At 37.7% G+C, this 12,681-nt stretch overlaps 1 protein-coding gene across 2 annotated transcripts in view; it reads right to left on the bottom strand.

The window, feature by feature from the left end:
- Nucleotides 1-2,026: 2,026 nt before the first annotated feature.
- Nucleotides 2,027-12,681, bottom strand: part of LOC137127519 (guanine nucleotide-binding protein G(s) subunit alpha-like) — a 31,501-nt gene continuing 20,846 nt past the window's right edge. For both annotated transcript variants that reach the window (XM_067504600.1, XM_067504601.1), the window contains 7 exons: nt 9,098-9,152; nt 8,389-8,462; nt 8,070-8,128; nt 7,759-7,879; nt 6,333-6,463; nt 5,765-5,832; nt 2,027-4,503 (listed from right to left, as the gene is read on the bottom strand). In XM_067504600.1, the coding sequence (XP_067360701.1) occupies nt 4,357-4,503; nt 5,765-5,832; nt 6,333-6,463; nt 7,759-7,879; nt 8,070-8,128; nt 8,389-8,462; nt 9,098-9,152 (655 nt within the window). In that variant the 3' untranslated portion in view covers nt 2,027-4,356. The remainder of the gene's footprint in view (nt 4,504-5,764; nt 5,833-6,332; nt 6,464-7,758; nt 7,880-8,069; nt 8,129-8,388; nt 8,463-9,097; nt 9,153-12,681) is intronic.

The following is a 12,681-nucleotide window of genomic DNA, read 5'->3' as shown; positions in this document are numbered from 1 at the left end:
GAGCATGTGACGCATTGCATCCTCTTGACTCTCAATGGTTCAGATGCCCCTCATTGGACAGTCTTTACAGTTTGCAGTTTCATTTCTTTTATTCTTCTGCAGGACAGCTACATTTTAATCTAGCAGTCTGTTAACAGACTATGGCATAGTTTGGATGTTGTTTGAAAGTCATAACATCAAGTTACTCCTTTTGCAATATACTGTATGCCATCAACAACACTACAGTAAGTAGGGTATGTGTGAGCCTGGTTACAATCCAATTTTTGTTTGCTTGTTTGCTTGACATTGTACAGTAAAGCCACCAGCAAAATGTGGGAAAGGATTCAGGTAATCTACAACTTATTTGTATCAAAAACAAAGTATGCACCTACATTTACTGATACAAGAAATTTAGGATGGTTTTTTGTTTGATTTTCTTAAGTAATAAGTAGCTTACTTATTTTCATGTAAGGCATTAGGGAGAACCCAGGTGAGAAGGTGTCTACTTAATATAATCATCTGTCATCTCCTCTCTCACTATATTCATGGATTAAGGCACGTAAATTAACCTTAAGATTAAAAGAACTCTAAAAAGTAGTCAAATAAGTATATACTAAAATGTAGCACTGATGACATGCTCCTGGGAGAAGCCAGTTGCTGTATATTGAGATAAAGTGTGTCCAACATTGCGCTAGTGTAACTTGACCTACTCTGTTAGTACCCTTTTGCAGAGTCAAAGAGAATCAGTTAAGGCTGTTTATTCTTTGATTCAGTCCCTTCTTCTTGGCTAAGTTATTTAGTTTATCAATATCTACAATACACATATAGACAGCTGGATATATATATGTATATTGTCTTTTCCAAACAGGGATTAATAATTAATGATAATATAATCTGAACCAATCTGACTCAGAGAGACTAGAGAAATAAGGCTACAGCCGTCACCACATGTATCTTTAACAAAACTCTTCATGGATAGAATACTCTGTTTAGGGAACAAGAGAATTATCAGACATGTTGGGTAAAAACCACTGCCCATATGTTTCAATAAAATACATTCCATGTACTGTGAAAACACAAGTGTGCAGGATATGACTCTGGCAAAACTGTGATACTCCACGAGACTGGGGGGTTTACCTAGGTTTACCTCTCCAACACTAATGCATGGATGTAATACACAGTCCTGCTATAAATTCCCCCTTTATGAAGGTGATAATGTCCAGTTTTTGTTGGTTCAACTTTATGGCCATTTTAAAGGCAAGAGTTTGTTGCTTTTAAACTCGGGTAAAATTCATATCAATGTTGAAAGCGCTTCTGAAACTGTGCTTTTATCATACAGCTTTTTAAATACCTTTAATTAGGTAATTTCTTTGCATTTGTGTAAAAAGTCTGTACTTGTATAGCACTTTACTACCTTAGCAGTACCCAAAGCACTCTGCCTCTCTCACACACACTCACCTTGCACTCATTGGGAGCAACTAATTTGGGGTTCAGTGTCTTGTTCAAGGACACTTCGACATGTGACGGGAGTAGCCGGGAATCGAACCAACAACCCTGGGGTGGAAAACTGATCTACCCCCCGAGCAATGGAGACCCCGATCTAAATTCCAGCCATGCCACAATCACAGTCGTAAACAGCGTGTTTATACGTTTCTTGTGTATGTATTAGGTATTAGGTACACGTTTGTATGAATTAATCTAACATTCAGTCCCTGCTTTTCTCACGTATTGTCAATACGTGAGAAAAGCATCTATATTTTCAACCTTTCTTCCTTATAAGGCACTTTGTAATCCCCAGTTTTGATGGGCACTACAAGATTAAAATGGTAAAAAGTTTACAGGTTTCATATTTTCCTGATAGTTTCCTGGAATCTTTAATCATACTATATAGTTATTTCTTGGTCTCTTTCATTAACACTGATATATATTTATACATTTATAAGTATGAGCTGATAATTAGTAATTGATATCAACTAGATACCAGGTTATTTCTGGGAAATTAGGAATGTTTTCAGGAAATTATCTGAAAAATACGGGACATGTAAAATAAAGCATTACCAATAAACTTTATTGTTATTAATACATAGTTTGACTGAGAGGTGTTTTTAAAATTTTGTCTACCCTCACAGATGGTTAAGGAGTGATACAAGAAAAAACATTTACTCACACATTATCACCCTCATGAAAAAGGGTTAAGAGCAGGACAGCTGTATTAAAATGCATGTGTTTGAGCAATATGTACCTAATAAAGTGGGTGAATGTGATGTAAACCTTAGGTGGTCGGGTATAGGGGATCTAGCATACTGAGCCTAGGAATGAACCAACACTAATACAACTGTTTCTTCTTGTTTAAGCAAAACAAATTTGGTTTATGTAGAAACAAGCAATGTTTTGCAATTAGATATTTCCCTCTTCAAAAGAGGTAAAGCTAAAATAAGAAAAAAACAAAATGAATACTTATCCAATTGTGCCCAGAATCGCCTTCTGAAGATGTATGCAGATATTATTGACAGAAAGCAAAAGAAAACCTGGGGGGCAGCTCACAAGGGAAACAGATATAAGTGTACAGTACATATATATAAAATATAAAATCTGAAATATATTTTATATATATTAAATTGAGTTAGGGTTCAGCATCTTTCACTACACAGCATTAAGGTGATGTGTCTGATTATCTTTTTTCTTAATTTTTTTCTTCAAATCCTATTATATAAACCAGAGAAGAATCAAACCAAAACAAATGAATCAACAAACAAACAAATGTGGGGAAAAAATGGAAACTAAGCAACAGACGAAAGGCCTCCGCCCCGATCCGATGGTCCCCCTCAGCCCTTAATGGAGGGGTGACCTAGCACGGACGAGGTGGGACAGACCCGTCCAGCTGTACAGCGCAGTGAAACATAACTTACATTTTAGCTCATTTTTACACGTACAGTCGTGATCAAGGCACAGGGATCTTCTACAAGTTATTTTTCTTCAATAAAGTTGTACAAAATAATACATTTTACAGTCTGTACAAGAATAATAGTCCAGCAGTAAAATAAAGACAGACGTACTTAAAGCCAGGAGGGGTAGGAAGTGGGAAAGGGAGAGGTGAGAGAACAAGACAAAAAGGTGAGTTTGGGTGTGGCGGGGTTGGACATTGTGTGGAGAGTTACAGGACTAATGAGCGCCAGAGCACGCGTGCACACGTGTGTGTGTTAGTGTTTGTGTTCCCAGGTAAAGATGTTGCATCCAGTCTGTTTCTTGCACTTTTGCATTGTTTTTTTCCTCATTTGATTAAACGTATCCTTTATTTTCCACATGATTAGTAGTTCTGAAATAGCAGCAGGGGTGGGGTGGGGCGGTGTGTGTGTGTGTGTGTGTGTGTGTGTGTGTAGGTGGGGGTGGGGTTGGGGGTTCAAATGGTGCACAAAGGCAGATCACACACAGTGTACACCAACACACAACATGGGGTATAAACTGACAAACTTAAAAGTTGGATTGTGTTATTACAGGAATATATAATATTTATATTTATATATATACATATTTATATACAGACATATATAAATATCTATATATATAGGTTAAATTTTTTGCACTGCATGAAGTTCACTGGTATGCATGATTTTATGCACTATGGTATTTTTCTATTTTTTAACTTTTTGTTATTTTCTGCTATCCCTCCTCGACTGGTTTCTTGACGTCTAGCCATATAGTCTTATGTTCAAGTCACGCTCATGTTAACAGGCAGCTGTTAGTCAATTTGTATGTGTTCTGGCACAAAGATGCTCACAGCCCTCTTCAGTATCACTCTCCATGTCCATCTTTCTCATCTTGTTTTTCTCCTGCTTTGTCTTCAGCACGCGGTGAATAAACTAGCTCTCTCTCAGGATGCATTTTTCAACTCAACCTCTGCCGGCTGTTGGATTTAAATTGGTGTGTGTGTGGCTATGATATGAGACATTAGATCCTATTTAAAAGTTCTGAATGTCCTATGCTGTAGTGTGTGTAGCTGCGAATGTTCATGTATCTGAGAGAGAGAAAGAGAAAGAGAGCTAAAAGGAGGGACAGCCTTCACTGAGGGATTCCAGTCTTGACCCTCTTTCCTGGGTCAAAGTGTAGCCGAGTACAGCAGTCACTCCTTACTAAAAGTCAATGAAACTGCTGTTGTTGGCGTATCCTTAAATGTGTTTCCTTAAAAAAAAAAAGTCCTTCCACTATTGTGTAACCAGGAGAAGATGTATTAGGCTGAAGGGGAGGACAGGCAGTCCGCTTGCTCACTTGTTTGTTTGGTGAAGTTGGTGGAAATGGAAAGGGTAATTGGCTAACTGGTCGTGGGGGGGTACATAGGTAGGTTGGTAGGTAGATATGTGGACCGAATCCCACTGCCCATCACAAGAGCTCATACTGCCGTAGGTGCATCCTCTGTATGATGTCGCGACAGTCATTGAAGACGCGGCGGATGTTTTCTGTGTCCACCGCGCAGGTAAAGTGGGGGTAACAGTAATGCCGTCCATCCCCGCTGGCTGTGCTGATCCTCTGAAAGACACACAAAATGCAATCTGGTTTATTTCCGATGTAACACAGCACATGGTACAACATCAGAGAAGAAACAACATGGCTTGCATCGGCATCAATAGGGGGTCATATCTACCAACTAGAATGTTACCCGAAGTTTGCTTTGTTTTCCAGTCTTTTCCATGTTATTGTTTTAAACAAAATATTGTTTAGGTTTGTTCTAGTTTATATACGTATCACACCCCCGTTGCCGGTTTTTAATCAACACAAACTAGAGCCTGTTTAACATATGAACTCTGGACATTGTTAATAGAATTTAGCCTCAGACATTGTCCAGAGTCGCGTTTCAGACATGTAACTCATTGCAGTGAGAGACGTCCACAGATTGAAAATTACATTCCGATTACAGTCAATAAGTAATGTAACTACCTAATGTTTCGATTCTTAATGCCAGCCTTAGTCTTTAGCTAACTAACTAGCTCCCCCTGGTGAGGAGTGACCCTTTTAGGACATGCTGAATCACGCTGACCATTGAAATCTACTGAGATTTTTATTAAAGCCAAATATCCTGTACACTGAGTGGAACATTCAAGTGGCCATCTGCAAGATTTCTGTTTGGATTTTTGGTGACATCTTTAGTACTGAGCTCTCATTGTGCCTTTGCACGGCACATCCAAGAAAACATTTGCAGATCAGAAAGTGTGACCTAAATGTGATGCTGTTTACGTTTCTATTAATTTTCTATTTACTGCGTTCACTGTAGTACGCATTCAATCAAGTATCAATTGATAGGATGAAGATGTGACAAGTTAATGTGTTAAACTTGGACAGAACGGATTAATGGTTTATAGTAGATGGCATATATGGACAATCAAACTTCTATTGCTGAAAACATTAAAAATTATTTTCTGATGTTTTAGATGCAGTAGGTCTAGAAATGCTATTGAGAGCAAATCTAAAGTCTTCATTTACTGGTAAAAATATTTGATACAGTTAAATTATGGTTTCAGTCTTTTACTGGAAAAACTCACTCTAACCAATGTTAACAAAACTTAAGAGGAAAATGTTTTGTAATAAGTCAAACAGAATAGAGTAATGGAGTGGATTAAGAGCCTATTTGGAAGCTGCAGCCCCTGTAAATCAGCCAATAAATAGCATTATGAAGCAAAAAAATAAAACACCTAATGCTAAACTATTCTGCAGCCCACAAATAAAATGTAAATAATATTAAACACACAAGGAAACAGTTAAAGTTGTTATAGGGAAAAAATTAGGTACATACCAAAAACTCATCCCGAATGAAGTACTTTGCCCTTGTGACACGAGGATCTTCACCTGGCTCTGGTATTGCTGTTGGAGAAGTAGTAATCTGGTCACATTTAAATCACTCTGTGCCATTTGTATCATCATTCATCCATCCATCCGTCTAATCATCCATCTATTAGTGATCAAAACCATTTGCCGTGATTATTTAGAAAGTGCTCTAGCTAGTTGTGGAATCAACTAAATGTGTGTTTGCATCTGATGATGGCAGGACAAGTCAGTATAATTAAACTGTCACAGAGAGTTTGGGTAGTAACCTCACCGTTTTCAAATCAGCTAGATTTCAAATAAGTTTGTTTAAAAACTGGATGACTGTCTGATTGCTGTTGTTTCTTGTAATGTCTCCTCATTAAAAAAAAAAATCTCAGTAATGAAGCTGATAAGTTCAATGTTAGGAATGGTCTCAATGTTATGTATTTGATCCTGAAAATAGGATCAAATTAGTCGTAATAAACAAGAGCCAGGTCCCCTGGGCCTGTAAACCTTATAATGGCCAGGGTAGAGTAAGACTGATTTCAACCTCTTACCATCATCAGGTGTAGTGTAGCGTGCAAACTCTGGGAAATACTCCTCAATTTTAGATTTCCCTGCCAAAACCTTCTCAGCAAGCAGGTCCTGTTTGTTTAGGAAGAGGATTACTGAAATGGTCCTTAGCCACCTGTGGAAGAAAATGAAGAACAATGTCATTGCCAGATTCCTTTGGACTTTCATTGTGGATGCAAATGACATTACAGGTCTTCTGCTAGAGAGTCCAGGCTTTTTCAAGTGGTTGTAATAGGTTTTGGCTGAAGAACAAGAGAATCATTTATTCTCTGTTCTGTGCTGAAAAGGCCATAAACAGCCCATATGTTCTCACAGAGAAACAAAGGAAGGTCTTCTTATACACACAAGCCCTGAGCAGGAATACTTATTTAGTGTTCAGAAAACATTATGATAACAACATTGCCAAGTATACTCCACTCCTTCCATCTTTGCAGCTGAAACAACAAATTATGCTCCTTGTCAAAACCTGCCAAAATTATTACCAAATACAATACACAAAAGTTTGTTTCTAAGGTAAGTTGCTAGACTGAAGCAGAAATGAGCAGCGGACTGCAGAGATCTGGTCTTCCGATTTAACCAACACTGTTTCAATTGAGGCAGAGTTTGTGGAGCTCCTAACAGCGTCCTATTAAATTGTTTTTTAACATAGTGTCATACTCCCCAATACCTGTAAACCGGTAGTCATTTTTATACACACACACACACATATACACACATATTTGTTTATGTAAAAAAATGTCTTCTTTGATGACCAAAGAAATATATTTTTTGAAAAACAACCTTTACAGGGAAAAATTGACAGTCCTGTTCAAGATCTCATTTCTTCAAGTAAGTTAAAACTACTAAAACTGAAATAAAATTGTGGTGCACCAGTGCAGACTGCGTCATATGTCACTTAATGTCTCTCAATGCCTGCTTGATAAACAGCAAGTGCTGCTGCGTGCTGCATGTCCACAGCACTTGGAATATGGTGTTCTGGGTTTTTCGCTACCTCAGCACTGCCTTTCTTATCTATTGTGCACCTGTAAGACCTGTACAGCTAAAATATGACAATCTGGTTCCTGAAAACAGACACTGATGTAATTAAATGGGGCAAGCAATTAGCATCTGTTGCACACCAATCACACAAAGGTTTGTCCAAATACGGATTGTTAATTACCAGGTCAATACTGCTTTCCTTTTCAGATCAAGCCATTTATCCATATTCTTTAATAATTTTAAGTGCCTAAAACTCTCATTGTAGTTTTCACATTTATTCTAATATGTCTCATGGGTACATTTTGCGTAGGGTATTCTGTGGAAACATATGTGGGCCTAGATTAGTTGCAGTGCCTAAATTCTAGGCACTGCACCTAATCTCTTCTGCTAAACGGAAAACCTTGCTATATTTTTTAACACTGGCACACTGACCTGTTATTCCAAATGTTCTTGAAAAGGTTGAGGGCTTCCTGTAGTCTGTTGGTCTGATTGTCTTCCCTGATCACCATGTTGTAGCTGCTACTCGCCACCACGAAGATGATAGCTGTCACATCTGAACAAGATCCACATTAAAGATCAGCTTCAACAAAGCAAACAATAGGTAAAACCACCAAAAACTAGAAACACATGTATGGACACAAATAAATATATAAAAACTACTTACTACTCAATGGAACATCACTTATTATGTTTTGTAACTAATTCAGAGTGTTATTGTGAGAACAAAGCAAACAACTTCCTACCGTTAAAACACTGGATCCACTTTCTACGTTCATCCCTCTGACCTCCAACATCAAACATACTGTGAGAGAGAAAGTTATGACTTTTAACAGAGATGTAAATTGTAAAAAACATGCAGATTTATTGTGACCTCATATGGAACAAGTTTGTCAGGTGAGGATTTGAATTGCATGTCCTTTCAAATTTATGTAATTTACATGTTATGCTAGAAAATAGTTTTTTTAATATTTATATATATTGGCAAGCTAACTGTGAATGTTCGGTTTTTGCCTTTTCGTGGGCATTTTATTTTAAAATAAAACAAACAGCATCTTAACTCACTGGAAATTGACTTTGTCTATTTGAAATCTTGTCTCAAAGATCCCAGATGTCAGTACTCTGCATCTCAACAGGTCCTGGAAAATAGTGGAGGTAAACAGGTAAACCAAATAGAGGCAGAAAAGATTTAGGATGGAAGGCAAGATACAGAAAAGCCATATAATGATGATTAAATATAAATCAAAGGAGAAACATAGAAAACAAGTAGGACAAAGAATGTAGTCTGGTTTAGGTGAAACATGTAATTATGACAAAGTCATTTTAAAATCAAAAATGTCGAAATTTTTTACTGTGATAATTTGCTTTGTGTGTGTATATTTGGGTCATTTTTACATTTACTACTGAATGGACAAAACATTAAATTAGATAACCTCCCAATGACCTTTACAGAAACTGACCAGCAGATAACCAATAATGATAATTAATGTTAGCTGTTTCATTTCTTTTTCCTATACCACTTAAAGTTTGTAATACAAAAACACATAACGGGGTTGTGACGCAAAATAAGCACTAAGCAATTGTGAAGACATTTTAAAGTGCAATATAATGTTTATACTTTGTCAAAAATTCTCTCTTTTAAGAATTTACCCGTTTCATATTTTTACTGATATTTATAAAGTAATCTCAATGTATGGTTTCAGATGTAGGCCGAGATGTGGCAATGCTGAACTTTTCGAAAAAAGAAATCGAATTGAATAATTGAATAAATCACCTGATCGGTGGGTGTGTAGTCATTCAGCCTGACCACGTCAATCCTGTCTAAGAAGCTGGAAAAGGAACAAAAAAATGCACATGTTTAGACTTTAGCAACTTCTCCAGGCAAAGAGTGACCCTAAAAACACAATAAAACACCTGGATTTACAATAACACAGTAACAAACATCTATTTCTATTGTACGTGTTTGGCAAATTTACCAAAAAAAAAAAAAAAAGCCTCCATACTGTAACCTAAAGCATAATGCTATATGTTAATTAGACAGTATATGCTGGTCCATTGGTGAAAGCATGAGAAAGATGGAGGCTAACTATCCCTGAATGGCCACCAGGGGGAGTGTGTTTTAATTCATGGCGAGATCAGAGGCAGCCAGTCTGAGTCACCAGCAGCCGTTTGCTCTCTCAGAAAGGGAGAAGCCTAGTCAATGGAGCTGCTGTAGTAATACTTGCACAGGAGGAAAGAGGTGTGTGTGTCTGTGTGTGTGCATGCATGCATCTGTGTGCGGTGGCAGTTAGCATGTGTGTGGGTTGGTATGCAGGTTTTTAGAGCATTTATATTAGCAGTGTCCAATAGCATGTTAATTGTTGTGAAGAACTGGCCTACATTACTGCTGCTCTTCAAGGTGTGTGAGTTGCCCTGATGTTTTCATGATGACTATATCAGGGTCACCTGCTGGAGTTGTCTGGGGCAAAAAGTTGGGACTCCATACAGCCCTCAAGAAAGACTATAAATCTTTTTACATGAGTGTAGGAAACAATGCTGCTTTTCTTTTGTGTACCAGGCTGAACAAATGTAAGTGTCTGTGTTAAATAGGGAATAAAACCAACTGACTAATCATTCATGTAGGCCGCTGCCACAGTAAACATGAATGTGAGCAGCTGAAAAGGACTCCTACACACACACACACACACAATGAACAAACAGGTTTAAACATGCAGTCCTGACAGTACTTTTAAATGTATAGCAGAAACTTAATATAGGAGGACAAGAACAGGAAAGAGGAGTGGGCTAAACTTGGGCCTCTCCGATTACTCTGAGAGGAATTTGGTGATTATCTTGAAGCTACAGCAGCAACTATCGTAAGTGTCGTGCTAGGCTACATGATTCAGGCACCAATACTGCAGGTTTTCCCACAATTCCTCTTAGCAGTGCTGAAGGAGTATTTCTACAATAGCTATAGATAGTAGTAAGGAAAGAAAATAACTCATTTGTATGTTAAACTTCACTTGTGTGATAAGCCTCAAAAATTTACGCAGACCTACATTATGTAACCGGACTTATCCCGTGCCTAAACATTTCCAAAGGAAACTCCTGCAAATAAATCTAACTCACAAAAATTCTGTTAACTCCAGTAATACACATTTCCTAAAATGTGCCACTTCAAAATACTGAGACATTGATGTGAAAACACTAAATAATATTTGTTTACCTTCCTAAAATATTTAGAAATTTTGTTTTCCTGAAAATTTTAAAGCAATTTGTTAAGTCATATCTGGACAAATAACCAGTGTAAGATCAAATGTAGGAGCTTCTTAAAAGAAACAACAGTTCTCATCAGTTAGTTATAATTTCAAAGCAGAGCACTTTAGTGACTTTAGATCACCGGTTCCTAACTCAGGGGTCAGAACCTCCAGCAGAGGATAAAAGATGAGAGGATAACAAAACTATCTACAGAAACTGACATATTTCTGCTAGACGTTATATTTCTTTTCAAAGAGTTGCCTGACATAAAATCCTCTCTTTAGTTACTTTTCTACATCACATGTCTCAAGATCTCCACTGCGCTTTACTGCTTCGGCATCTCCTTTAATACCCTCCTAAACAATGACCTTTACTGTATTTCTTCAACCTTTTACTGTGCACACCACTGAAATTAATTTAATATTCTTGAAGCCTCTGCCTATTAGTGTCTCCTTTTTTAAATGTTTGCTTTTGTTTTTTTGCATATGCATAAAAATCGTAGTTATTGCAGCCTTCAAATAATTATATTAATTATCAAATAAAACAAAAAAGTAAATAACTCTGTACTCAAAGGTTGATAAAGACGACCAGTGATATTGGAGTTATAGTAATAGTGTGTTTTTTTAGGTTCTTTAAAAATTTTCCATACAAAATAATTCACATTTTTATTAAGCTTCAGAGAACCTAGGCAGATGTTATAACAGTAAATAATATACAAGGCAAAAGCCACATATTTAATAAGTTAGGTGGCTGTTCACATAGTTGATGACATGATAACAAAAAACACTCAATTGCTGGCCACTAGTTTTGTAAGGAAGGTTTCACAAGCTTATAGCCTGGGAGCCACTGTTTTGGACTAATGTCTGGTTACTTGCTAAAGGGGCTGTTAACGTCGACAAACACTGACTTCCCACCCTGTTTAATTCCTCCACGGGTGTCTGTTTTGACTGATGTTCTGCCCGCTCCTGGAACTATAAAGGTAAGATGCTTGCTACAGTAGTAGCTGCCTCCTGGGGCAAAAGTATGCAACTCCCTCTGAGATAACCAGGAATGTGGCAGGCAGGGGTGAAATGTGACAGGAGGGCTGCAGGTAACACACTGAGAGGAAAAAAGGGCTGGGTCCATAGAAGCTACAGGACTGGACAGACAGACATTGAGTATACCATGTGCATATCTTCGCACAAATGCACACTGACACAGATATTCATATAAAAACACACACGGAAGCAATTAAGCAGCCAACCAGTCTGTACCACCGCCTCTCTGCAGGGGCTGACTGGCTCAGCTGTTCCCACACCACAGCGCTTCTGCTGTGCCAGCACACCCATAGCCCTCAGTGGACAGCTGTTTAGCCAAGCTGCCCATTTCTGCCCCGTATCCAACGCTCATATGCCGCAAGCCTCTAACTTCATCCTCCTGTAGCATCGCCTTGCGGACCTCCAAAAAACATAAATGATCTGGATGTGACAGAACGTTAAAGCCGTAGCTCTGATGATAATGAAGTTAACATGGCTGCCGCCGACATCTGCTGAGGCCAAACTCTTGTTTATCTACAGCTCTGGTCTGAGCCGTCGACACGCCCAGGACAAACACTGCTCAATTTTTAGCAGTTCTCCCTATTAATAGGAGAAGTGCCAATAATATCTGTGCCTCGTAAGTTGAACTAAATAATAGTGGTTGCCTCAGTAACAGAGAGGTCTGCGGTGTTATGTATAACCTATCAGGGTTATTCTGGGGTAGCAGACAGGCTGACTAAACTGTGGAAATACATACAGAACACTTGTCTGGTCATTTAAAATAACCCAGTTTCCAAGAAAAGAAAGAGCTTCAATCACTTTTTTGTTTCATTTTACTTGGTGTCAGTGCTGGTTTTCAGGTCCAAAAACTGTAAGCAACACTTTTTATATATACACTTTTTGTAGATTTTAAAAGTTTTTTTATTTATTCTGTTTTGTTGTTGTTCTTGTTTTTTCTATATATTAACTACTTTAGAAAGAAATGCATAAATTTTGGACTTTGTAAAAAAAAGTTTAGGAACTCAAAAAAAAAAAAAAAAAAAAAAAAAAAACAAAGCTGCAAAACTAGTTTTACAATTTTATTCTTTTCGTTCCCCCCCTTTTT

This window comes from Channa argus, chromosome 5, assembly GCF_033026475.1.
Source record: "Channa argus isolate prfri chromosome 5, Channa argus male v1.0, whole genome shotgun sequence".
NCBI lineage: Eukaryota > Metazoa > Chordata > Actinopteri > Anabantiformes > Channidae > Channa > Channa argus.
The sequence above is the reverse complement of the archived record's forward strand: the minus strand, read 5'-3'. Positions and strand labels throughout refer to the sequence as shown.